The sequence below is a fragment of the Manis javanica genome, chromosome 12, assembly GCF_040802235.1.
Source record: "Manis javanica isolate MJ-LG chromosome 12, MJ_LKY, whole genome shotgun sequence".
In the NCBI taxonomy this organism is placed as follows: Eukaryota; Metazoa; Chordata; class Mammalia; order Pholidota; family Manidae; genus Manis; species Manis javanica.
In genome coordinates this window covers 84,518,637-84,546,213 of record NC_133167.1, presented here as the reverse complement: position 1 = coordinate 84,546,213, position 27,577 = coordinate 84,518,637, and the positions used below count along the sequence as shown (strand labels likewise).

The window sequence follows — 27,577 nt, the reverse complement described above, 5'->3', positions numbered from 1 at the left end:
TATATTGAAATATTCTTACCATTGAAGGTTTGAGAAAATGTATTAAATAGTTTAATTCAGAGTAGCATGGTGCTTAGGACATAGTAATTCTTCGCTAATGTTTGCTTCTATGAAAGTTATTATCATTAGTAATGCCACTCATAAATGCAATTATTAGGAAAATTATTATTTTTTAGCTTCAAGAAACATCCTAGTTTTATAGGAGCCACATTTCCTGGAAAAATATGTAGTAAGAATTTTGCTACAGGCGTCGCTCTGGTATGTAGTTATTATCCACTTAGCTCTCATTATTTTCATATTTCAAAAAATTTTAATACATTAAAGCATGAATAAATATATTACATAGTTTATACATCTTTTAATAGTTTTTTGTATTACTAATTTAGACCATAAAAGTTAAACTGTATACAATTACTTTTAAAGAGAACACTGAACGGATCATAATGTCATACTGTTTTTCAAAAACATATTTGATCTTTGTTAGTCAAATTGTTTCCACAGTGGTATGCTTGCATTAATATTTATGACATAATCAGTGCAACTTTAATGTTAATATTAAGCATATCATCAATTTTCTTCTCAAAATAAATAATTGGTATACATTCGTGTGCTTTTAGATTAAGTGACATTCATTGCTTTTTCTGCTTTACGGTAACATTATTGCATTCAGCTCTACTGTTTGGGAGGAGCATACTCCCATAGGAAGAAAAAGCTACCAAATATTCATAGTCTACTGTTTTCTGGTGAAAATGAGAATGAGATCCTACTACAGGGTTATATTCCTTTTCACAAGTTATCTAAAAAGTAGGAAAGGGAGCTAGCAGAGTGCCTCAGAAAAAGAAGTCTGTGTTATGATTTCTCTGCCGGCCCATTTGTACAGTGGTTGACTTCCAGTAGCCCGTACAACAAAGTAAATTGCCACTGACAGGTTAGACAGATTAAAATCAGTTTTGGTATGTACTTGTTACCATTACTAATAAAGACGTATTGATGGACTAGAGAAATCTAAAACCAGTTCCAGGGGTTATTTGTTACCATGGCTAGAGAACAGACATTTCCTAAGGATTTGTTTTTATTCTCAGACCCTGCCTTTCTTTGGTCTTCCCCCAGCCAAAGTTTAGGAAAGGCCATGAGCAGTTCCCCAGGTCTTCAGTACTATTGTTAATTCTCCCTGAAAGCAATGTTCTGTTGCTGAGGACTAAGTTTTAGATTGTGTGTGCAAATAAAGCAGAAGATAAAAATTATTAAATATAAGTGGCTGGTTAGTATGTGTGTTTTCCTGGTGCCATTCTTCAGACTTTAATTTTCATTGGAATTTGTGTAATAAAAATTTGTAAAGGAAAAGAAGTAATTTATGAGTTAAGCAAGAATGCTGTAAAAAATGTCAGTATAAGATTAAAATGTGAATATGAAACTGAATTGTTTTTGTTTATGCCAGCAATGAAGCGTTTTAGTTTCAAAGCAGAACTGAGGGGAAGGTACAGAGATTACCCACAGGCCCCCTGCCCCCATGCCTGACTCCCCCATTGTCATCACTCACCAGGGTGGTATTTTGTTTCTTACCAAGGATGAACCTACACTGACCCATCAAAATTACCCAAAGTCTATAGCTTATCTTAGGGTTCAATCTTGATGTTGTACTTATTTGGGTTTGGACAAATAATGACATGTATCCATCATTATGGTGGTATATAGAGGATTTTCACTGCCCCCAAATCCTCTGTGTTCTGCCTACTAATTGCTCCCCTCCCACCATGAATATTTTGTCTTCCCAGAAGGTCACACAGTTGGAATATAGTTGGAGTCATGTAGTTGGAATAGCATGGAGCCTTTTCAGACTGGCCTCCTTGATTTAGTAATATGCATTTAAGGTTCCTCCATGTCTTTTCATGACTTGATAGCTCATTTCCTTTTCAGGATATTAATAGTACTATTCTCCTGTCTGAAATGTACCATGGTATATTTATCTGTTCACGTGCATAAATTGGAAATGACGCAAATGAGAACAGCAGTGCCTCCAGGCAGAGTATTAGTTTTCTGTTGCTACATGATTGACTGTCCTGGAACTTCAGAGATGAAAACAGCACAGTTCTGTAGGTCAGAAATCTAGGAGCAGCTAGGTCTGTAGTAATCTCGAGGTTCAACATGGAGAGGGTTTACTCCCAAACGCAGTCATGTGGTACTGACAGACCTCAGAAATCTCTTTTCCAAGCTCAGTCACATGAGCCTCTTCAAAGGCCTACTTTATGACACGGTAGCTGGCATCCCTCAGAGAGTGAGACATAAAATGCAAAATGTCAGCCTTTTTATACCTACCTTGGAAATGATGACCTATCACTTATGCTACATTCAGTTTATTAGAAACAAGTCAGTAAGCCCAGTGGAGTGGGAAAACAAGAACCTAAACAGCAGGAGGCAGAGATCACTGGGACTCATTTTAGAGGTTGCCTGCTACAAAAAGAATCTAGACTTGATTATTAAAATAAAAGATTAAAGGCATTTTGTTTAAAATAACTCAAAGAAGCAAAACAATGTGGTATTTAAGATTCTATTAGATATGCTAAGATTGCTAATATTGTCATTAAGCAAAAGTATTTTGAACTTAAACTTGTGTTTATTCATCCACGTTTAATCAGTCTACTGTCTAAATGCTTATAATTCAACTACAATTGCTTCTACATAGGTATCTTGTATACAGTGATACATTTTAAAAATGAGTTTTACATAATTTTGATTATAGTAAGTATTTTTTTAAATGAGTAGGATTCTTACTAAACTCTTTTTGTTTTTCCTTATATTTAGTATCCAGAGGGTTTATCCTTGGAGTCATACACTATCAGCATCGTACAGTTGCTTGGCTTTAATGTGGAATTAAGTTTTGACGATTCTGACACTTGTTATTGTTCAGTAGATGTTTGCACAATATCACCAGAAGCAGTGTAAGATTTTGTTTTTTTATTAAATAGATATTCTTTTTTAAAACATTTTTTTGGTTAGGAACTTTTATGTTTCTATTAACCAAACTCAAGTGATTGACAGTTATAGAACAATTTACCTCAAACATCTGCAGAATACATATTCTTTGCAAGCGCAAGTGGAACCACGCAGGAGAAGAGGCCCAATCCTTCCCCAGGTCTCTCCGTGCCTGGGGAAACCTCTGCCTCCTTCCTACATTCCAGAGTCTGGCTTGTGTATTTTTTTCTGGCCAGATTGAAAGCGCCGTTTTGATACGAAAAGCCGTATGACTTGTGTAATTGCAGTGATTCTGCATAAAGTTAAATGCTTTGATATTTGCATTTAAATTGGCATTGTAGAACATAAGGACAAGGACGAACAGCACGATTTATGTTAACAATTTAACTTACAAGTGCTTTTTTATTTAGGAAGACATTAAATTACAAATAAGTAACACCATGACCCATTGAGAGAGACTGCTGGAGAAGGGAAAAAGTTTTTTATTTTAGTAACATTAATAATACTTTTCCCCTGTTTTAAAAACAAGAGGCCCTGCGTTTCCATTTTGCATTGGTTCTCATGAATTTGTAGCCAGTCCTGGTTGTTGCACATCACCATCAGCAAGACTTGGTAGCCCCAGCATGTTTCATTTAAATCATTTTAGTGGGTATGTTGTATTTATTGGCTTTAATCTGCATTTCCCTTGAAGCTAATGATGATAAACATATTTCCATGCTTAATAGCTTTGCATACCTTCTTTGGTGAAGAGCCTACTGAATCTTTTGTCCTTTTTTTTTTTTAAATAAAAATTGAGATTTCATGCTTTGGAACTGTAAGAGTTGTTTCCATATTCTGGCTGTGAGTCTTTTACCAGATTCATGATTTTCAAATATTTCTTCCTTATAATGCCTTTTTTGTGTGAAAATGTTTTTAATTTCATGAAGTATAATATATCTTTTTTCTTTCATGCATCAGGGTTTTATAGGTCTTATAATCAGTTACATAATACATTTAAGTTAATTATTATTATGTGTTTAAGTTCATTCTTATTTTTGCCGTTCTCCAATTATTTCAATACCGTTTGTTGAAAAGCCCATCCTTTCCCCCACTTAATTGCTATGGCACCTTTGTCAAATCAGCTGCCCATAGGTTGTGGATTTTTTTATTAGCATCTCCATTGTAAATATTTCCTCTGTAGGCCTTCCCTATGGAAAAGCACACTGTATTATTGTAGATTTATACTGAATTTTGAAATCAGGTAGAGCAAGTCCCCAAGTCTTTTCATCTTTTCCAAATTGTTTTGGCTATTCTAGGTCCCTTGTATTTTCATATACATTTTATTACTGGGTTGCCAATTTTTCTGAAAACTTCCGAGATTTTGACAAGGATTGTATTGTCCAATTGCATCTTAACAATATCGAGTCTTTTGATTGAATATGGCGTATGTCTGTTTCCTTAATTTCATTTTCAGATTGTTCATTGCTAAGACACAGAAGCATAATTGATTTGTGTATGTTCATCTTATGTGCCACAAACTTGCTAAACTCTTTGGAAATTCTAGGAGATTTTATTTGCTACTTAAGATTTTCTATGAACACAATCTTATCATCCAGCACTTTTATATTTTCCTTTCCATCTATTCCCTTTTTCTGGCTTTTCTACCATCTTTTTTAGTGTTTTATTTGTATACCTTATAAAAAACAAATTTATTGAGGTACTATTTGTCCACAATAAAATTCACTCTGCCTACAGCTCTCACTCTGTCAGGACTCTGTCAGGGAAGGACTCCTGCTGTGCCTCTCTCATAATGTGGCTCCATGAACAGATTTTTAATAGAAAAATGTTTCATTATGGAGATCAAAGCTTTAAAATATGCTATTAAAGTCAATACAAACATGTTCACATTTACAAACCAAATACAAAAATATCATGAAATGGATAAAAATTATAGTCAATACTGATACCAAAACTTTTTAATTCAATTATTTGGCTCTGGGAAGATAAATAAGAATAACACAGGTCCTATGTTTAAAGGTAAATAATAGGTCTTGTTTACAAAAGGAATAGATGGCAAAAAGAAAAAGATTTTGGAAATTTCTTTCATTTCATGATTTCCATGAAAAATGCTCTTTAAATCTTTCTTCAAAATGCCGTGCATTAGGAGACATGAAGAGATACACAGTAATAACTTTTGTTACACCCATGTTTTTTGTATTTCAGGCAATCTGGGGGTGTCAAGGATTTTAGCACCTGTAGCTTAGATGACTTTAAATATTTTGCTTCACATTCTGGCCTTGGATGTCTTCATAACATTCTTCCTGATATACCAGTTTATCAACAAAAACCAAGGAGCATATGTGGCAATGGAATATTGGAAGAGGGAGAACAATGTGATTGTGGAAATGTAGAAGTTCATAGGAATTTAAAAAATTTTTTTAACTTCCTGTATGTATAATAGATGGAAAAGAAGACAAAGATGTTGTCTTTGAAAATGACCTTCTTTGGGAAAGATAGAAGCCTTTAAGTCTCCTTATTTTGCTCTTTTTCACAGTAGAGACCGATAGTCCTTTAGATAATGTTTGTCTTCAGATATTGCCTTCTCACATTCTTTAGTGTATGCATCAGCTCCGATTTTATAGTTAGTGACCACAAAGATTATCCAAGGATTTGAAGAAATATACCTTTAACAATGAACAGTAACAAAAATAGACATGAACATCTAAAGACTGTAGACCATTACCGATGGGACAGCAAAATGCATTGCTTGCTAATACATGGAGAAAAAGTTTTCTATTGATGGGTGATCCAATTAAAAATCTTTTTAAAAGTGAAATCTATCATGTGTAGAAAATGTAAAAATGTAGAATTAGGAGCAAATTAAAACAGATGAAAGGTGACAGAGGCACTATAGACAACAAAGTGAAGTAAGTAGTCATGTGAAAACTGTCAGATAGCAATTGTAAAATATGGAATATATTATACATAAATACATTTAATATATATTCTTAAATATATTTTATATGTCATTATATATTTGAACTATTGTTCAATATATATTTAATCTATGAGTAATCTATAACACATCATTAATACCTTAATATATTATTAATATAGCATATAGATATATTGTATATTTTAATATATAAAATGTTTTCTGATGTTTGATTTTATATATATGTACATATGTATATTATTTAATGGCACTAGAGTACTTCTAAAAGAAGAAAGGCCAGAGAACAGTTTACTTTTGAAAAACTGCAGCTGGAATAGATAAGAACTGTGAATTTATATTTTCCTAGCCTAAGGGTGCTCTGCTCCTCCACTTTCATGGCTATGACAGAAGTAAATGGCTGTGAAAAATCGCAGCTCAACTGACTCAGTGTAGCAAAGAACAGGGTTCAGGGACAAGGAACCACTGGAAATTTAAAAGGAAAATGCTGACAGTGAGAGAACTGTGAAAGTGGCAACACCTAAAATCTGATTATTAACTGTACAAATACTTGGCTGACTGCTAAAATATGCATGGACCAGAAATACCCTGTGAGGCAAAACAGAGGAGTGGGACCTTGAACGACAGGTGCAACAGGTGAGCTCTGTGAGTTTGATAATTGTTTTACAGAATATTTTCCAACCATGTGCAACTCAGGCAGAAGAAATCTCAAGCCTTATTGGTTTCAGATTTCAAAATATAGAGCCTGAGACTGGCAATGTAACTGGAAACTAAAGAGGAATCTTCAGAAGCAAGGAAAATACAGAAAGATTGTACTCTGAAGTCTAAGTGCAGTCTGCCTACATCTGTGGCCAAATGCCAGGTTACTTCAGGAAATAAGGTTAAAAATTCTTCAGTTGGAAGACATATAAATTGAGATAGATTGCTGGAAACTGCAGGGGAGATACAGTTTACAGTTTATGCCCAGACAACTTAACTTACTACGGTCATCATGTCATTTTATTTATAACATCCAACTTGTTAAACAACAATTACGGGACATTCTGCAAACAGGGAAATGTGTACCATATTCAGGAAAATAAGCACTTAAGGGAAACTGACTCTGAGTCTAGGATACTACAGTTAGCAGATAAAGACTTCTTGGTAGTTATTTTGAATATATTAAGAGAATTAAAGGAAATTATGCTCACATAAGGAAAAATTATCTTAATGAGTATGCAACTCACTAAGGGAATTTCAACAGATAAGTATTAACTATAAAAAATATAAACTTAAAATCCAGAAGTGAAAAGAACAATAATGACATGAAAAATTAGTTGGAAGTTCTCCAAAGAAGATGGAATATCAGAAGCCAAAAGACATGAACTTGACAACAGAAAAATGAGAGTCATATAACCTGTGGAGCAGAGAGAAAAAAGGGTGAAGAAAAATGAAGAAAACCTGACAGACATGAGAGGGAATATTAAGTGGAAAAACAGGTCTAATTAGATTGCAAGATAAAGAAAAGAGAGACTATGGCAGGAAAAAAATTTGCAGGAACATGCTGATTTTTTTCCAGATTTGACAGAAAATATTTACTTACAGATTCAAGATGCTCATCAAACTACAAGCAGATACGTAGATAACCACTTTCATGCGCAGGATAAAACCCTCCAAAGCCCCAAGATAAAGAGACAAATCTTGATTGTAGCCTAAAAAAGGCATATTAGATACAGGACACAGGGATACAAAATATGGCTGACTCCTCATCACAAAAAGTGGAGGTCAGTACACCTAAGAATGACAAATTAAAGGTGCTGAAGGAAGAAGAAGTTACCAGTCAAGAATATTATACCCAAATACATTATATTTTAAAGTGGAAGCAAAGTTGTTTTCAGTTAAGCAAAAGCTGAGACAGTATGTCACCAGTAACTTGCACTACAAGAAATTCTAAGAATTCAGAGTTCTTCAGCCTGAAGGACCAAGGCAGTAGATGACCAGTGCGATTACAGAAAGGAAGATGAGCATGGAAATGGTAAATATGTGAGTAAATATAAGTAATTATATGTATGCTTTTCCTTTTCTGCCCTTAATTTCACTAACTACATTGTATACATGTACATCTATGTATAGGCATGGATGTGTATAAGGATGATACATACATCCATATACACAAACATACACCTGCATATATGCACACATACATGAGTATATATCTATCTATACAGTAATGATGATAACACTAAAGATACAAGGGTAAATTGAAATACACTCTTGTGAGGTTTCTTTCATTTACTTGACAAAATAAGTACTAATCCTAAATAGATTATGGAATAGCAAGATACTTACTGTAAATTCCAGGGAAAATATTGAAATATTATGCAGGGAGGTATAGCCAAAAAACCAATAGAGAAATTAAAATGAAATATTAAACATATTTCACTAACAAAATAAGGTGAGAAAGGAAGAATAGAGGAACAAAGGATGAGACAAATAGGAAACAAACAGCAAAACAACAGATTGAAATGCACACATATTAATTATTATACTAAATGTAATTAGGCCAAACACTCTGATCAAAAGGCAGAGGTTGTCAGACTAGATAAAAACCAAGAACCAATTACATGCTATCTGTAAGAGGGAGATTTTAAGCCCAAAAAATGCCTTGTAAAGTAGAAAACAAAAGAAGGTAAAAGGATATAACAAGGAGCAGTACATGTAAGAGAGATACAGTGATAGTATTAATATAAAAAAGATAGTAATGCTTCAAAATGATAAAAAATAGATAAGGAAGGTAAAACAATAAATACATGTACATTTATAAAAATACATTTACACACACACATATCAGATCTTAAAATTTCATGAAGTAATCACTAATGAACTAAAGGGAGAAACTGAAAAATCCACTCTCATATTTGGAGATGTATTTCACATTTTTCAGTAACTAATAGAACCACCAGAAACAAAAATCAGAATGTAGAAGACATGGACAGTACTATAAACTACATTAATATAATTGATACTTGAATCACTATATTTAACAAGTATAAACATTTTTTTCAAGTGTACTTGAAATATTCATCAAGATAGATTATTCTGTGCCATGAAATAAATCTCAATATATTTATTTTGTGTTAAGAATTAAATTAGAAATCAAGAATAAGATATCTATCACTTCTAAACTAGGCATCTAAATGGTCTGTAGCTCAGAGAAGTCAAAAAGGTAATTGGAAGTATTTTAACTGCATGCACATGAAAACATGCCATATCAAAATCTTTTTGAGATTCAGCTAAAATTGTGTTTTAAGGAAAATCTACAGCTTTAAATGCTTATAACAGAGATGAGGAAAGATCTAAAATCAATTATTTAGAATGCTATTTTAGGGAAATAAAATGCTAATCTAAATTAAATCAGAATTAAGTAGAAAAAAAGAATGACAACGCTGAAAGCAGAAATCAATGAAGTAGAAACCAGAAAATGAAAACCAATGAAAATAAAAGCTGGTGCTTTGAAAAAAATCAATACACTTGATAAAACTCACTGTGTTAATCAAAGAACAATGAGACAAAAAACAAATTACCGGTATCAGGAATGAAAGAGGGGTATTACTACATATCCTACATGTGTTATTTTTATTGCTCTTTTAGGAATTTCTTTATATAAGAGCATGTCATCTGCAGAAACAGTTTTACTACTTCTTTTCTGATTTGGATGCCTTTTACTTCTTTTTTATCTAGTTGCTCTGGCTAGGACTTCAGGACTATGTGGAATAGAAGCAAGAATGGACACTTTTGTCTTGTTTCTGATCTTAGAAGAAACTTTTTCAGCTTCTCATATGAAGTATGATGTTCCCTAAGGCTTGTCATATATGGCCTTTTTTATGTTGAGACATGTTCTATAGCCAAATTGTTGAGCGCTTTTGTCATGAAGGGGTGTTGAATTCTGTAAAATGCTTTTTCTGCATCGCTTCAAGGGATTACATAATTTTTACCCTTAATTCTATTAATGAAGTACACCATTTTTTGATTTCTGTATATTGAATCATCCTTGCATCCCAGGGATAAATCCCACTTGATCATGGTATATGATCCTTTTAATGTGCTGCTAAATTTTGTGTCCTAGTATTTTGTTGAGAATTTTTGCATTTATACTCTTCAGGGATACTGACCTATAATTCTCTTCTCTCTGTCTTTGGTATCAGGACACTGCTGTTCCTGCCTCTTCGATTTTTTGGAAGAATTTGAGGAGAATTAGCATTAATTATTTACATATTTCATAGAATTCACCTGGGAAACAGTCTGGTCCTAGAATTTTCTTCGCTAGGAGGTTTAAAAACAAATTCAATCTCTTTAGTTGTGATTGGTCTCTTTAAGTTTTCCATTTCTTCATGATTCAGTCTTGGTAGGTTTTCTGTTTCTAGGAAGTTATCCATTTCTTCTAGGTTATGAAATTTGCTGCCATGTAGTAGCCTCATATGATCCTTCATGTTTCTGTGGTGTCAGTTTTAGTGTCTCTTTCCTTCATGATTTCATCATTTTGAGTCCTGTCTCTTTCTCTTGGTTAGTATAGCTAAAAGTTTGCTATTTTGTTTATCTTTTCAAGAACTCTTAGTTTCATGGATATTTTTCCCCATTGTCTCTGTAATCTCTGCTTCATTTATTTCTGTTCTGATCTTTGTTATTTCCTTCCTTCTACTAACTTGGGCTTAGTTTGTTCTTTTTTAATTCCTTTAGGTGTAAAGTTAAGTTGTTCATTTGAGATCTTTCTTTTTTCAATATAGGCATTTATAACGATAAATTTACATCTTTGAATTGCTTTTACTGCATACCATATGTGTTGGCATGTTTTTGTTTTTGTTTATTGCAAGATACTTTCTGGTTTCCCTTTTATTTCTTCTTTGCTCTGTTGGTGGTTCAAGAGTGATGTTTAACTTCCAAACTTTGGGACTTCTCCAGTTTTCCATCTGTAACTGGTTTCTAGTTTCATACCATTTTGGTTGGAAAAGACAGTAAATATCATTTCAATATTTTAAGTTTCTTAAAACTTGCTTTGTGGGCCAACATATATGTTCTAGCTTGGAGAATGTTTCATGTGTGGTTGAGAAGAATGTGTATTTTTTTCTTATTTGACATAATGTTCTATATATGTCTTTAAGGTCCATTTGGTCTGTAATTTTATTCATGGTCACTATTTTCCAATTGAATTTTTCCAGTTGCTCCATCCAATGTTGAAAGTATGGAATTAAAGTTCCTTACTACTATTGTCTACTTCTCCCTTCAGTCTGTCAATATTTGTTTTAACTTTCTGGTGTTCGAATATTTGGTGTACATATAGTTACAAGGGTTTACTCCCTTGAAGAACTGACCTCTTTACCAATATATAATGAATTTATTTGTCTTTTATGACTGATTATACTGAAAGTCTATTTCATCTGATGTAAGTAAAGCAAAGCCTACTCTCTTTTGGTTACCATTTTCATGGAATGTCCTTTTCTTCCCTTCCCTTTCAGCCTAGGCATGTCCTTAAAGCTAAATTGAATTTCTTGTAAGCACCATATTGCTGGATCTTGTTTCTGATCCATTTGCCATTCTATGTCTTTTGTTCAGCAAAAAAACATTTATATTTTAAGTAATTGTTGATAGGTAAGGACTTTTTATTGTTATTTTGTTTGTTGTTTTCCTTTTTAAATTTTTTTTCCTTGCTTCCTCTCTTGCTGTCTTCCTTTAGGATTTTTTTGTCGTGGTATGCTTTCATTCATCTCTCTGTGTCTTTTGTGTATCTACTATAGAGTGCTTCTTTGTGATTATCATGAAGCTTATATAAAACACTTTTATAGACATGACAGTCTACTTTAAGCTGAAAACAACATACCTTCAATCACATACAAAAGCTCTACATTTTACATTCTCTTCCCACACATTTTATGTGCTGTTATACTTTGTCTCTTTTTTTATATTGTGCATCCTCTTACAAATTATTGTAGCAATATTACTGTATAATACTGTTGTCTTTTAACCTTTGTGCTAGAGGTAAAAGTTATTGCCACCATTATAGCACTAGGGTATTCTGAATTTGACTATATTTTTACATTTACCAGTGAGTTTTACACTTGCATATGTTTTCATGAGTTAGTGTCCTTTCATTTCAATTTGATGAACTCCTTTTAAGACAGGTCTAAAGGTGATAGACCTCCTTAGCTTTTATTCATGTGGGAATGTCTTTATCTCTTAATTTCTGCAGGACTGTTTTGCCTGGTATAGTTTTATTAGTTGGTAATTTTTTTGTTTCAGTATTTTGAATATATCATCCCACTCTGGGTTTGCATGATTTCTGCAGAGAAATCCACTGAGAGCCTTCTTGGTTCCTTTGTATGTGATGAATAATTTTTTTCTTGCTGCTCCAAAATTTTTCCTTTGACTTTTAACTTTTTGATTTTAATTTGTTTTACAGTAATCTTCTTTGAGTTGTTCTTGACTGGGTTTTTTAGCTTTCTGTTCCTGGCTATCCATATCTCTCCAAAGATTTGAGAAATTTTCAGCTATTATTTATTTAAATAATCTTTCTGCTCCTTTCTCTCTTTTTTCCTTCTGGGGCTCCCATAATATCAATATCATTTGCTTGATGATGTCCTATAACTCCTGTAGACTTTCTTCACTCTTTTTTCTTTTTGTTCCTCTGACTGGCTAATTTCAAATCAATAGTATTCCAGTTTACTAAATCTTTCTTCTGCAGGAGTGATTCCTTTGTTGAATTCATTTACTGAGTTTTTCCTTTCTTTTAACTGTTATCTTCAATAAAGGATTTTTGCTTGGCTCCTTTTTTGTGTTTTCTAGTTCTTTAATTATTTTCTTGTATGTTTTCCTGATTTCACTTAGTTGTTTGTGCTCTCTCGCATTTCACTGAGATGATTAGCTTGAATTTCTTTTGAATTTTTGTAAGGCAATTCATAGATCTCCATTTCTTTGTGGCTGATTACTGGAGCTCTGTTAGTTTCCTTTACTGGTACCATAGTTGCCTGATTCTTTTTGATCCATGCAGTCTTCGGTTGGAGTCTGTGCAGTTGATAAAGCAAACAGCTCTTGGTTGGAGACCATTTACAAGGTTGTTTTCTGGATCTGCAGTTGATGAGCTTGTTACAAGGGTCTTATGCAGGCATGGTCCCTGTCTGGTTCCTGGGTATATGGGACTCCCTTCGGTGCCTTGTTCAGTAGTCACACTCAGACAAGGGTCTGCTTCAGGGTCTACAGCTGGCTACTCAGACAGTGGCTCGTTATCACATTTGTGGATGGGTGTGATTCCTAGGAGGGCTCCTGCCAAGGTGGATCCCTGTGTAGGTGGTATACACCCTGACCTTTGAGTGGCTGGAATTGAGTCCCAGGGCTGTTTTAGGGTCTACAGTCTAGATTGAGGTTTGCAGATCTGGCTCTGGAGGCACAGATAGGTATGTATCCTGCCAGGGCCCTGGGTGGGCTCGACAGCTCTCTGCCTGTGGCTGCAGGGGCTTGATCCAAGTATGGGGCCATGTTGGGGTCTTCTTAGGCACAGTCTGGAACATCTCCTGCTTGGTCCCTGTGATATCAGTGATGCTTGGTGAAATATGGCTGGTACGAGCTGAAGCTGTCCCCGGAAGTTGGGCCCTTTTTTGATCTTCAGGAGCACAGGTGGGAATGTGTCCTGCTGATTCCCTGGTCCAGCAGAACTGCTGATAGACTAGCCGTGAGGAGGCTGGAGTCAAGTATAGGATCCCTTCAGGATCTCCAGGGCCATAGACAGGAGGGTCTCCTGCTGGTATCTTTGCCAGCAGGACTGTTAGTAGACTGTGGCTGAGAGGAGGCTGGAACATAATATGGGGACCCTTCTGGACTCTCAGACACAGAAGGGCATGTTCCCTGTTTGGTCCCAGGGCGAGTAGGACAGTTTAGGGTCCCTTTGAGGGGGCTAAAGCTGAGTATAGGCCCTGTCCTGGGTCTACAGTGTTGTGGATAGGATTGTCTCTTGCTAAGTCCCTGTGCCTGCAGAACGGACTGACTGTGAACTGTTGCTCATAGGGGCTAAATCACAGTTACATGGTACTTTCAAAATCAACAGTCAAACTGGCATTTCCTCTCCCCGGACTTACATCACAGATCCCTCTGCCACCAGCAGCCAACCAGGAGGCCAGGCAGAAAGTGATAGCTGGCCCCAACTTCTGTCCCTCCTGTCATCCTTTCTCCTGTAGGTGCTGCAGCACTCCGGGTGCTGCACCTTGTAGATCTGGAAGAGAATCAGATGTGAGCATAATGTCATCAATATAATGATACAGGTGCACTGTCGGCAGTTTCTCCCATGCTGCCAAGTCCTGGGCTACAAGTCCATGACATATGTTGGAACTGCAGAGGTGTCCCTGCAGATAGACAGCGAACATCCTCGGCCACCCTTCCCACATGAAGGCAAACTGTTCCTGGATCTCCTGTGTTATGTCAATAGAGAAGAAAGCATTAGCAAGGCCCTCAACATGATGTGTCACACCAGGGAAGTAAAAGGACTATGAGTGCACATTACGATGTCCACCTTCTCCAGCTCCTCTAGGGTTTCTCCGATTTCTTTGTGCCCCCTGGCAATACATACTGCTTAGCATTTGTCACTTGCCGAGGTACAGACAGAGCTATGGGTGAGTGCTTAGCAAGTCCCCTCCGAGCTGCCTTTACCACACAAATCCTCAGTCGGAACTCACCTGCAGTGGTCTGTAACCACAGGTCCTGCAGGGTATCCAACCCCAAAATATATTCAGGGATTGGAGAAATATACACAGTGCACTGCTTTGGGGGTAAATGCCCCATTCCCAAGGTATTTTGGGCTTTCTTCACTCTAACTGCCTTACCCCCATAGCATATATCACAGTGGGGGTCCCAGGAAACCACTCAGGGTTACCATAAATCAAAGAACATTCAGCTCCGGACTCCACCAGTGCCAGAACACATTGTACATTCACTGGCGACCAGTGAATTGCTAACTGTACATGTCATGTGGCCTCCAGTCCTCACCACGCCCACAAGGTGGAGGCCTTGACATCCCCCCCCACCAAGTCAAACCGCAATCCCCAATCACCCTCCTGTGGAGTCAGGGACCATGGAAGTCCTGCAGGGACATGGGCCAGGGGACAGGCTTTGCCTCTGGTTTCCGTGTCTTGTACTTCAGCGGCTTGGACCACTGCTTTGGCTTTAATAGGTGCCACAGTTCTAGGAAGATCCTACTAGGCTCTCCATGGAGTATTTCTTACACTGCCCCTGCCTTTATCAAATCAACCCATAATCTGGGTCCTCAAGACCTTCACAGGGCCCTGTAAACCTCTTTCAGCCGCGGACCATACTTCCTTCTGAGCTCTTCTGATTTCAGCCTCCCCCAGATCTGAGCAGCAGGAGTGACCTCACTTACGGGTTTTCCTACGTGGAGGAGCAAGAACAGTCACTAGGGACCCAGAGAAGGATGGAGGAGCTGTACGGAGCACCAGAGTCCTCATCCCCGTGGTGAACAACTCCTCACAGGGGCCCTGTCAGTCCACATAACAGCTCTCTCAATAACTTTCCATGCCCAGCTCCCCAGCACCTGCTGGAGTGATGCACGTGTTTTCCAACTAGCAGGGAAATAAGGCAACTCACTCTCATTAGGCCAAACTGCCCTTAGGGCTGCAGTCAGGCAATCCAAAAGTACATCATTCCCTGGTGCTCATGGGCATTTTGTATCCTCTGCCAGAGAGATGGGTGAGTCATCAGGGAAGCCACTTTATTCATTTTGGACCCAGACGGAACAATGCCCTCTACACCTAAACCCCAAAGATGCAAAAGCCATGTACACAGAGGCTCCAGCTCGGCCTGGGTATAGTCGCTGAGCGTGGAGTGCTCGACAGTGGGGTGGGGTCTGCTCCACTCAGCGAGGAACCCGCGGTTCGCGTAACAAATCAGGCAGGCCTTCAGTATGGGAGAGTTGGTGCCTCAGGCAGCAGGCTCAGCAACAGCTCTGTCCTTGGTCCCACCCCGTCATTGTCCCCTGCACCTCCTACCCTGCTGTCTGCTGTCTCCAGGGCTGAAGGCACCACCCCTTCCTTCACCACCCCCATGGGCTCTCTATGTCCTGTTTTTCTGCTGTCCCGTCCTGTGCCACCAGTGTCTCTCAGCAGTGGGAGCTGTTTTCTTTCCCTTCTCAGACCACCCCACAACTCATCTTCCTGGACTCTTGCCATTGGAGGACATTTCTCTCAGTAACCCTTTCTAATGCTGCAAGAAGCAACCACCCCACTTTTCCTGCCATCTCATGGCCACTCAGTTCCCGAGTCCCTGATTTTACCTAGGGTTGACTCCACGGCCTCCAGTGTCCCCATTTTTCCCAGTTTCGGGGGAGAGGCCCACTCCTCCAGGAGGCACTTTCCCGCAGACACCATCCCCACTGTGGGATCTCCAGGTGAGGCCTCGCCATCCACAGGGGAATACCTGCCACCCCTAGGGAGGGTCCCCAGATGTATCCCCACCACCTCTAGGGAACTAAGTATATCCACACCATCTAAACAAGCAGTCCACACCAACAGGGAACCATGAGGACCAATTTCAGGTTCACCAGATCCTGCCAACTATGCCAGATATAGCCTTGGAGGGATAGATGTTCCCAGGCCAGGGCAAGTCACCCTATGAGACTGCAAAACCGAAATCAGTCAAGAGAAAGGGCAGGTAGGGAGAAAGGCGTTCATTTCTTACAGTCGCTAGCCAGGCTCAGCACCATCCAACTCCTCCAGCCACGGCTGATGCTCTCCTTCCCCTGCCCATCCGTTCTAGCAGGAACTTTTCCAGATGCCAGACCAGGAATGTTACATACCAGGAATGGAGGGGAGGAGAGAATGGCCATTTCCTCTCCACCCCTTGTCCTGGAGGTTGCAAGACCCTGCACTGGTTACAACCATTGATCTGTAAATGGACTTAAAAGGACTGCTGGATTCCTTACGGGAAGAGATAACCACACCGAGAAGCAGATATCCAACCAAGAGATTTATTTAGCGGCAGCTACGTGGCTGCCCGTGAGAGTGAGAGCAGTAGCGCGGGCTGGGGAGCTTTGGCTTATATACCCTATTAAGGCACTGGCACCAGCTAATTGGCTATGGAGTCATTAGGGTTAGCTGGTGGCACTTTATTGGTCTGCGTCACAGGTGTTCACTTGTCGTGAGTGGGAAGCTGAACTTAATTCTGGGAAAGTGAAACTTAATGGCCACCACCTTAGATGGAAGAGTGTGGGGGTTGGGCACCAATTTTACTAACAGGACTATGGCTAGGTAGGAGGTTCTGGAAATTCTGCATTGACCCCCTTAGCTCTGTGCCCTCTGGAGCTTACACACAGGTTAGAGGAATGTAACAATAGATTTATACTAACTAGATGAAGCACTTGTGAAGTGCCAGGCCATCCAAGCCTTCTTTCTTCCCAGGGTAACTCCTTCAATGCTCTCTGTGACCTCACGTAGTCAAGACCCTACGATGATGGCCAAGGGACAGGTGGAGAAACTGTGCTACCAAGGTCGGTGACTCACCCACAGTCAAATGCCTACTAAGTGGTTAAAGCGGGATGTTGAAAATGAGCTAGTAGATCTTTATTCTGTGATCTTAACCACGACATTTGTTCCGTAAATATGTCACACCACGAACAAAATGGATGAACATATCCATTTTGTTGCTGCATCCAAACCCCACTGCCTTATGTCTGAAAAACAGAATATGTGCGTAGAAGCCGTGACACATACACACTGATATGGGCTACCAAGCTCACTGCCCTGGGCAGTGTCAGGACCCTTTAGTACAGAAAGCATGAAAAGTGGGGAAGTGACTGGTTGTCATGAAATGTGGCTGAGACAGCACATCCCCTTGGCTGTGCTGTTCACACCACACAGTGGTCGCAGGGTATGTGCTTCCTAGGAGGGATTACTGGGTTCAGCATACAAGGCTGCCCACCACATATGTCAACGGGAGGCCCTAGGGTATGGTCCTCAGAGAACGGAGACCTCTGTAAGGTGGATGCCTTGGAAGTAGATGACAACACCTGGGTCTCCTGTTATTGCCACCCCCTTCAAGGTGCACACATGAAAATGGCCTAGAGGCAGGGGTGACTTGCTCAAGATCACATGGCCCGAACCCAGGCCTGACTTGCGTGTTATTCAACGCTCCATGCCAACCCTGGTTGGCATTGTTCCATCTCTGAGCCTGTGTGTCAGACACACATGACACCAGCCCCCAAGAGTTGGAGGTGTCATCCATATATCCCTGAGGATGTACCTAGGGAGGAATGTCTGGCATGACCCTGCCTGTGCAGGTTGGGACATTGGGTAGCTCCTGGGAGGCACTGTGGGTTCAGAAGGACAGGGAACTGGTGAGAAAAAGAGGTCTGAACTCAGCTCGTCTCCTCAGAGCTGGGACCCTAGGGACATTGCCAAATAGTGAGGGGAGGGTTCTGGTGGAGATCTGTGTAGTCATGCATGGCAAGGGGTCCGGGAGGATGGGCAGTCAGCAGCCCAGAGGGGCATGTGGGCGTGTCTGAATGCAGGGAGGGGCCCATGAAATGGAACCTTCATGTCACTGATGACACGCCCAGTAGAACCTGAATTGTGACCTGGTGCCCAGTTCCTGGTCACAGACCCCAGTCCTGCTCACTTGACCGGAGACGCTCGACAGAGCAACATACGGTCTTGTTGTGCAGAGCCTTCTGAAGGCATGGAAGTCAGGGAAGCAAACAGGGGCGGTCTTCCTGCTCGCTGTGGGCGTTGGCTCAGAGACCACCTCCAACGCCTCTGTCCGTGTTGTCCAAGGAACCCCGAGGTAACACAGGGCACCCCAGAGCAGGCCACCCCAGGTCCAGGCCCCAAGTGTGACCCATCCCGGGATGACCTTCCCCCCGGCCCCTTCTGTGTGCGTGCGGTGGGTGTGGGGTATGGGCAGGACTGAAGGCTGGGGAGGAGGGGGGCCATTTCTGGGTGCCAGCATGTTGTGAGGTGATGGCCCCCTGGTGGGGCAGTCAGTGTCACACCTCTGGTCTCATCATTCAGGACATGGAGGTGAGTGTTGGGACCAGGTACTTCCACGCACGTGTTAGTCCTGAGCCCAGGGTTTGTCCTCTCCTTCCCTCAGTGACCAGTCGTATGCAGATGACCCTGTGCGCCTGATGTCAGGGGCAGGGTCTGAGGCCCACATTTCCTGAGGGGAGGTCCAGGCAGCCCCAGGTGGCACCTCCCAAGCTACTAGGCACTAGCTTTTTGGAGCTCCACCCAGGGGAGCGTGGAGGAGCTGGTGGATGGATTCACCTACTCCATCTCTCTAGGCCTGGGGCAGGCTGTCTACACCCAGGACCCCGTTCCAAACCTGGCAATCTGCCAGGGGCTTCCCCACGAGAGTGGTTGACAGTCCCACTCCAGAAGGCCTGGAATCTCATTCCCTGGGGGCACCCCTTCCCTCTCCTTGATCGCACCCCAGAGGGCTGGGGACTCTCGGGTGAGTTGCAAACCTCCCTCGTCCTGGTGGTTCCTGGGTTTCCCACTGACGATACACCCCCTGCCCCTTTCAGCATGAAGAGGAGTCAACTCTCCATGCAAATAAGATCCACAGGGGGAGGGCTCCCTGGACAGGTGTGAGGACGGCACAAGAGACCCCTGTGCTGGAGCTACAGCCGGTGTCACCTGCTTCAGCCCTGGGGCCCGGAGCACCTGCCGGAATGGCACCGGGCCTGGCAGAGCCAGTGCCAGGTCCAGAGCCCACCAGCCCCTGTGCGGCGATCTCGGACATCCCGGGAGTGGTCTCGGGCCCCGAGGTGGAGCCCCATGAGCCTTCAGAACCCAGCAGGTGACCCATCTTTGGATTCCCACAGGCGGGCTGATGACTGGGGACTTCTTATTTGGGAGGATGGGAGAGGATGGGGTCCCGGGACACACAGGGTCAGGAAGGGGGAGGAGCAGTTGCCTGGACAGGCAGGGGAATGCAGAGTGGCCAGGCCCACACAAGGGTGGGCTGGGACGGCAGTGTGGCTGGGAAGACCAGGCTTCACACTCTTCCACCCCCAGGCCTTCCCCCAGCCCCAGGATGGGCCAGGCTAGGCGCCATGCCTGGGAGCCCAATGATGTGACCAGCGTCCTCCATGGCAGCCAGCTTTCATCTATCCCAGAGGGCCGAGTCCTCCACCACTTGGCCCAGGAGGAGCACCTGGGGCCCACTGTGGCAGAGCCGGAAGGTGAGGGGCTGCAGCCAGGGAACCGTCTAGGGTGGGCTTCCTGGACCAGGGTTGCCTGCAACGCAGTGAGGGCTTTTCTGTCATTGTAAGGTGTGGGGAATCAGCCCCGGGGTGACCCTTTCTCTGTGTCCTCCCTGCTCCAGAACCACGGCAGACGCAGCTGGCTCCAGAGACACAGGGAGGGCCGGCTTCATGGCTAGAGCCAGTTCAGGAGCTCCCTGAGACCCCTGTGCTGGAGCTACGGCCAGTGTCACCTGCGTCAGCCCCCGCAGAGCCGGAGGACGTCCCAGCAGTGCCCTCAGCCCCACTGCCGAGCCCTGAGCTTGAGCCCCATGAGCCCTCAGGTACAGGGCCCAGGGCACCTGCCAGAATGGCACCGGGCCTGGCAGGGGCAAAGCCAGCTCCAGAGTCCACCCTCCTGGCATTCCCCCCCCGCCTGGTTGCCGAGCAGCTGACCCTGATGTATGCGGTGAGTGGAGCGGGATCGAAGTTGGGGTGGGCCTTCCCTGTGCCATGCGCTGCCCCAGACCTGCTGTCCCGATGTGCACTCCTGTGATCTGGGCCCACATGCCACCTTCCCACCATATGCCCTGAGAAACTCTCCTCACCCCCAAGCCTTCACTGACCACACGGACAGTAGGGCTGGCACTTAGGGATCCTTGCAGACCAATGAGAAATAGCAGAAGGAAGGTGGGCAGGGCCTGGCTGGGGTGGGAGGGGCAGTGTAGTAGAGGGGTGCTCAGAGAGGTGCTGCCAGGGCCTTAGGTCCTCAGGCCATTGGCTGGCAGGCCTCCACAGCCTCCGCACTTCAGAGGCCCCTGCCATGTACCTGACAGACAACAACAAAGGCCTGGTTGGAGTTGTTTTGGGGGTAACTGCACCTGAGTGGGTAGCGGGATCCACGGGGTGACAGAATGGGAGGCAGATGCCCCAGGTCGTGCAGGCATGAGCTGCCTTGTGCTGCAGGGAGGAGGTGAGGGAGGATGCCTGTTCTCAGTGAGGCCCTCTGTTCCCCACCATTGTGGGGTCCAGTGCATCCGTTCCCGGGTGCCTCAGTGGATGGAGTCCGAAGCCTGGACTGCCATAAGGCTCACACCACATCCTCAGTGGCCTGGGCTCCAGCTCTGACTGGTAACCACCTGGGTCCAGGGGCACCGTGGACACAGCTAAATGACACCCCCTTGCCATCCTCAGGAACTGTTCACCAAGGTGGCAGTGGACGACCGCATGACCCGCTGCGGGAGCCAGTCATACAACGGAAACGTTGAACACCTGGCCTCCACCAATAAGATCATAAAACAATTTCATGATGCAGCCAACATGGTCATCTCCTCCTGCCTCGGGGCCCCAGGCATGACGGCGCGGGACAGGGCCCGAGTGGTAGAGTTCTGGATCCAGGTGGCCAAGGTGTGCCATGGAACAGCCCCCAGGGTCCATCCTGGCATGTTGGGACCTTCTCCCCTCCTTGGCCAACTCTCAGGATGGAGTCCTACAGTCTGACCCTGCCTGGTCCCTGGGCCCCTCCTGCCAGGGACGTGCTGACCTGGACTCGCAGGCCCCGAGGGTGGGACAGCCATCCCTGGCCCCTTCCTTGGGTTGAGATACAGTCCTCCACCCAGGAGGGCTGCTCAACAGGTACTGGGTGTGCTGGGCTCCCTGGGTGCCTGTCTCCTTAAGGACAGGAGTTCATAGGGGGACAGAAGCAGGCCACGTTCTCAGCTCTGTCTTCCCTCCCAGGAGTGTCTGGACCTCGAGAATTTCGCACACCTCCATGCCATTCTCTTGGCCCTGCAGAGCCCTGCCATCAGTCGTCTGCAGTGCACCTGGGGACGTGTTTCCTGGTAGGTAGTCCTGTCACTAGGACCAGGGGACCTTAGTGGACCAGCGACACCACCCCTAGGTCTGGCAGTGTCCCCTCAGTCGGCTGGGGCTCCTGGGAGGCGGCAGACCCTGGGGACAGGGGCTTACAGGATGGCGGGCCCTCAGAGCCCCCGTGGGTTAGGCCAGCGGTTCCCCCTCAGGAATCGGGTTTCTTCGTCAGGTGTGGGTTGAAGCCAATGGGAGATGTTCAGCATGTGTTTTGCAGCAGGAGATCTCTGTCCCAAGGACAGCCACCTGTCCCAAAGCAGATCTGCCCCCAGGAGAACTGCAGGCCTCAGATTCCCCAGGACTAAGAGCCATGGTGGAAAGCCTCATGCAGGCTAGTGGAAAAGGGGTCCAACACCCCAAAGCCTCCACCTGTTGGCCACATGTCTCCCTCCTCTCTCCTCCCCTTAGGAAGAGCTCCAGGATGCATAAGAGACTTGAAAAAGAGAGGTGGCTTAACCGGAAGAGGCTCCTCAAGGTAAATGGAGGCTAGAGGTCTGGAGGGAGGGGATCCTTGGGGCAAGCCCTCTGCCGTGCTGTGGCCCAGCCTTGGGTGCTGACTCGAGGTGTGCATGGTGAGAGGGGACAGCTGATGGGAGAAGTAGGCTCCGCCTGGCCCCCAAGGTGTCCTGTTTGTCTCCCTCCCTGGCTCCACTTGACTGGGGGCCTGACATCCAGCGAGGACCCAGAGGACAGGCTCCTGTCAGGGCTGGGGCTAGGGCTGGCACTGGGCTGGCAGCAGGGGTGGGGCCTATGGCAGAGCAAGGTCAGCCCCTCCCCAGGGCCCCCTGAGCCCATCACTGCCCCTCTGAGGCCTCAGGCTCCTCATCTGGTCAGGGAAGGTTGTCACCCTGGGGTGCGGGCCTCCCAGGTGAGCAGGGTCCAGGGAGCACAAGATGGCCTTCAGCTTTGTGCCCATCCCACCCGGTCGTGTGAGGGGAGCCATGGTGATAGCCAGGTGACAGTGAGTGTTCAGGGCACCCTGGGAGGCAAAGGGAACTCCCCTGACACTCTGCAGGTGAGGAAGCCTCTCAGGACGGCCGGCAGTGGCCCAAAGACACCCATGAGTATAAGTGTGTGCTGGAGCTGCGATCGCCCTCAGCTGAGAGCCTGCTGGGGGTGGGGACAGCACAGCACCAGAGGACTCAGGCGAGGCATCCACCAACCAAGCTCTGATTTGTGGGAGGCCATGTGGGAGGGGAGCATGAGCACACCTGAGTGACCTGGACCTTGCAGGAGGCGACTTCCATGGTGACGCAACAGCATCGTTTCCTCCGGGAATCTGAGGATAGGCAGGAGGTGAGAGTGGCCTGGCCAGGGTCATGGCTGTGGGGGAGACCCTGTACTTGCTGCTGGTGCCACCAGCCCTGAACTGCCAGGACTGGGGTGAACAGGAGGGAGAGAGCAGCTGGGTACAGAGAGAAGTTGGAGGACGGGTGCAGGGACCACGGGTCTTGGGATTGGCCAAAAGCCAGCCCTGGGAGGGACAGGAGAGGAGAGCAGGGCAAAGGGAGGGCGTGGGAGGAAGCACAGGGTGGTCCAAGGGGAGCTAGGGGCTGCGAGTGAGGGGTTCAGGAGAGGCTCTATGGGCTCCCCTGAGGTAGACGGGGCACCTCCCCACCCCAGTGGCACAGCATGGTCCCCATCTTCGGATTGTTCATGGCTGGCCTCCTGGTCCTAGTCAAACCCCTGGAACAGAATGATGGGAATGAGGCCAGAGGGGCACAGGGTGTGCAGGATGGTGAGCTCTGAAGAGGAGAGAGACCCTAGTGAGCTGGAGCTCTCAGCACCAGGCCACCCGCCTCTTGGGAGTCTCCCCTCCACCCCAGGGGCTGGGCTCCTTGGAGAGGGCAGCCAGAAGGACCCCCTGCCCCCCTTAAGCCCCAGTCCCAGCCCCAGGGCAGGTGGGGCTGAGGGCTACAGGCTGCAGCCTCTGAGCAGGATGGCCTCTCCCTCAGGCCCTGCCCAGGGGGAGGGATGTTGCTCCTTCAAGGCAGGAAGCACAGGAGGGGGCTGCCCGTGCCTTCCTGCCTGAGGCCTCAGTCTCCGTGTCATCAGAGAGACTTGCATGGGAAGCTTGGCCTCAGCTCCCCAGTCCAGTCCCTCCTCCTCGGTACCCCAGATCCTGGCCTAGGTCTGAGTGCTCCAACTTGAGAAAGGGTGGGGAGGTTTAGGCCTCATTCTGGGTGCAAGGGGCTGTTTCTGATGCACTTTGGCTGCCTTGGTGCCTTCCAGGGTGACGGGATGAGACGGAGTTGAGCTACTGTAACACCCCGCCACAGAAAGTGAGGGGGGGGTGCAGAGCCCCTGGGCAGGACCCTGTCCGGCCCAACCCCTGGGTCTGACATGTCTTGAGAAGGTTAACACACCCAGAGCTGAGGACACTCAAGGCTTTGTCGGGTGGGGGATGGGGGTGGCATCAAGATGGCCTTCCTGGAGGAGCAGCTAGAGACCCAACAGTGGGAACAGGCAGGGCTAGATAGCATTGGAGGGAAGGCAGGTTCCCACGGGAGCAAAGATCAGGGACCATCCCATTGCTCCGCTCCTCACGCCCCTCCTTGTGTGCATCCTGTCCTTCCTCTGCCGCAGGAAAGTTCCATCCTACGTGAGATGCTCATACACAAGTACGTGGCCATGACGCATCACCTGCAACCCGAGGAGCACTTCAGAGCCTTCTTCCAGGCCGTGGAGACCCTGGATGACCAGAAGAGGTGAGGCTGGGCAGGACTCACGTGTGGGTTCCAGCTGCTGGCAGGCTCTGGGAGAAGGGCCCCTGACATGTGGCTCCAGGGACTCACAGGTGCCCCTCTGTCCTGCAGATACACCCTGTCCTGCCAGCTGGAGCCCCCAGGCCAGAGGGCCGGCAGAAAGGGACTCTTGTTCTTCAGGTCCCGCAACATTTAAACTTAGTGGCCAGAGTCAGGTAAGTTTCTGGCCTGGGGCCATTCGCAAGGGGTGGGCTGCTCCCCAGCCTCAGGGAAGCTTCGGGCCATGCTGGGTGTGGGGGAGTACTAAAGACAGGTTGGGCTGGGATTCTGCTCCACTGCCGAACAGTCCTGTCAGGCTCAAGGGTGATTCCCCTCCCTCTCTGGGACCCAGTTTCCTCCTCTGTGAGTGGGTTATGCTCATGCGCCTCACTGTGACAGGGACCCCATGGGTGACGGTGATTAACAGGACCCTCTGCACAGGGCCAGGAGCACAGAGGGTAGTGAGGACAGGGTGGAAGCAGGATAACGGGGGGAACCTGGGATAACCTGCCTCTTCTGTTCACCTGCATGGCCCTGTAGCTGCTGTCATCAGGCCCACGACCCAGCTGGTACCCTGGCTGTGTGCGGAGGAGAGCTTCCCCTTTGGACTGGAGGCACCCGGCGCCCCAGGACCCTAGTCTGCTTCCTGCTCCTCTTCCTCCCGCTGCTCATCCTGAGCCTCTGCTGGGGCAGGTGCTCTTGCACCTCTTCCATCAGCAGACTTGGGCAGCTTCCCAGGCTGCTGCTGCAGGCTCAGGGACCCGTACGTAGCTGCAGCCAATGGAACAGACTGGAGAGCCCAGATATACATCCAAGTATATATATGGTCAATTAATACATGATAAAGGAGCCATGGACATACAATGGGGAAATGACAGCCTCTTCAACAGCTGGTGTCCGCAAATTGGACAGCTACGTACAAGAGAACGAAACTGAATTATTGTCTATCCCCACACACAAAAGTAAACTCGAAATGGATCAAAGACCTGAATGTAAGTCATGAAACTATAGAACTCTTAGAAGACAACATAGGCAAAAATCCCCTGAATATCAGCATGAGCACCTCTTTTCTGATTTCACCCATTTGCAGAGTATAACAACGAAGGAAAACTGAAAGAACAAAACAGCAACAGACTCACAGACTTCAAGAAGGGACTGGTGGTTACCAAAGGGGAGGGGTGAGGGAGGGCCGGTGGGGAGAAAGGGAGAAGGAGATTCAGGGGTATCATGATTGGCACACATGGTGTGTGGGGGGGAGCCGGGGGATAGACAGTGTAGCACAGAGAAGGCAAATAGTGACTCTGGCATCTTACTACACTGATGGGCAGTGACTGCAGTGGGGTATGGGGGGGACATGATAACAGGGGTGAATGTAGTAACCACATTGTTTTTTCATGTGAAACCTTCATAGGAGTGTACATCAATGATACCTTAATAAAGTAAGTAAATAAATAAATAATCTTACTTCTTGGCAAATAGTGAATCTGTGGCATCTTACTTCACTGATGGACAGTGACTGCAAAGGGGTATGGGGGGGAGTCAATAACATGGCTGAATGTATTAACCACATTGTTTTTCATGTGAAACCTTCATAGGGGTGTATATCAAGAATACTTTAATAATAATAATAATAATGAAGAATCTTACTTCTTAACTTCCTGGGTGTTAAAATTCAATCTCATCTTTAAGATGGGATCCTTCCTGCCTTTCACTATGTTGCCTGTGACTGGGTTTACTTGCCACATTAATTGCCCAGGTTATGTATTACTTGATTAGGGGCTGGAGGAGGAAAAGCAGCATCTGGGCAAAGTAAAAAATAAACTGGGCCTTTGAGCAGGCTAAAGTAAAGTTTACAATAGCCTCATTTAATTGACACAATGAAGACATGGGCCATGCTGAGGCATTTTTCTTATCTCGGGTATGTATGTTCAAACATTCCAGGCCAGGTTACTCCTGGCTCCTTAGTTTTAACTAATCTTCACTAAAGAATGCTTATACTCCTAGGTTGATATTTTACTTTGGAGAATTAACGTGACTCTGATTTTGCTTAATTGTTTAATAGGGAGTTTTGGTAGGGGTCTTTTACCGGAAGCCCACACGCTAGTCTGACTACACCCACGGTCCCTGTCTCAGAATCTCTGTGGCTAGTTATAAATTACTCAGCTGCAGACTACAAACCAAAATGACAGAAAGATATAAACTTTTAAATACAAGAAAATGCACTGTCAGTTCCGAGACCAAAGTAAAGAAACTTCATTCCCAAGTAGAAAAAACTGAGAGATACCTCATGAAACATTTTTTAATTTTAAAGGCGCTTCCTCCAGGCGGCCTCTCCCCTGCCGCCCCGACGCGGGTCACACTTGAATTTCAGCCCGCCCGGCCGTCGCCCTCGAGGCCCCCGCCTGATAAATCCACACAACGCAAAACGCCCCCCGGCCTCCCTGTCTGCACGGCCCGGTCCGGCCCGGCCTCCGCCTGCGGCCCCGTCCCGGGATGGCGGGAGCAGGGCGGCGCCGCGGGGCGGAGAGCAGCCGCGCTCACTAGCTGGGCACGGACGGAGGAGCAGCGGCTCCAGCGAGCCCCTCCCACGCTGCCCCGACGAACTTCGCCGGCCGCTTGGACGTCCGCTCTCGGCGCATCCGCTCCGCTCCCTCCCTTCCCGTGCGGCCCCTCCAGCGGGACGCGCCGACTCCCGATCCCCGGCCGGGCCCCGGGAGCCCACCACCCGCTTCGGCCGTTTCCCGGCCCCACGGGCCACGCGCCGCCCCCTCACCGGCTCCACCACGACCTCAGGCGAGGGCAGGGGACCCCGCGCCCCTTCCGGGTCCGGCTGCGCCCCGCAGCCAC

At 45.6% G+C, this 27,577-nt stretch overlaps 2 protein-coding genes across 5 annotated transcripts in view; one reads left to right on the top strand and one right to left on the bottom strand.

Annotated features, from left to right (window-relative positions):
- Nucleotides 1-961: 961 nt before the first annotated feature.
- The window catches only part of LOC140845184 (uncharacterized), a 29,603-nt gene continuing 2,987 nt past the window's right edge, over nucleotides 962-27,577 (bottom strand). Inside the window, exons 2-3 of the mRNA XM_073218947.1 lie at nucleotides 14,008-14,141; nucleotides 962-2,267 (exon numbers count right to left, since the gene is read on the bottom strand). The gene's annotated coding sequence lies outside the window, so the exon portion shown is untranslated. The remainder of the gene's footprint in view (nucleotides 2,268-14,007; nucleotides 14,142-27,577) is intronic.
- LOC118971795 (ral-GDS-related protein-like) lies at nucleotides 14,152-27,575 on the top strand. Of its 4 annotated transcripts, XR_012123939.1 has the most exons (12): nucleotides 14,152-18,715; nucleotides 19,458-19,732; nucleotides 19,951-20,117; nucleotides 20,261-20,586; nucleotides 21,312-21,524; nucleotides 21,855-21,958; nucleotides 22,395-22,461; nucleotides 23,220-23,282; nucleotides 24,573-24,694; nucleotides 24,803-24,906; nucleotides 25,271-25,722; nucleotides 25,821-27,575. XR_012123939.1 is itself a non-coding variant. In XM_073218940.1 (11 exons), the coding sequence occupies exons 2-10, from the start codon at nucleotides 19,605-19,607 to the stop codon at nucleotides 24,885-24,887; spliced, it is 1,275 nt and encodes a 424-aa protein (XP_073075041.1). In that variant the 5' UTR covers nucleotides 14,152-17,423; nucleotides 19,458-19,604; the 3' UTR covers nucleotides 24,888-24,906; nucleotides 25,271-27,575. The 4 variants fall into 4 exon arrangements, 3 of the variants coding, with proteins under 3 accessions (XP_073075041.1, XP_073075039.1, XP_073075040.1); XM_073218940.1 differs by having other exon boundaries at nucleotides 14,152-17,423; nucleotides 25,271-27,575; XM_073218938.1 differs by having other exon boundaries at nucleotides 25,271-27,575.

Excerpts from the sequence above, each read along its gene's own strand:
- LOC118971795 (XM_073218938.1), top strand. The coding sequence starts at position 18,611 with ATGGAAGTCAGGGAAGCAAACAGGGGCGGTCTTCCTGCTCGCTGTGGG. Across the intron at positions 22,462-23,219 it reads ACCGGAAGAGGCTCCTCAAG|GAGGCGACTTCCATGGTGAC; the intron begins GTAAATGGAGGC and ends TGGACCTTGCAG. Across the intron at positions 24,695-24,802 it reads ACCCTGGATGACCAGAAGAG|ATACACCCTGTCCTGCCAGC; the intron begins GTGAGGCTGGGC and ends TCTGTCCTGCAG.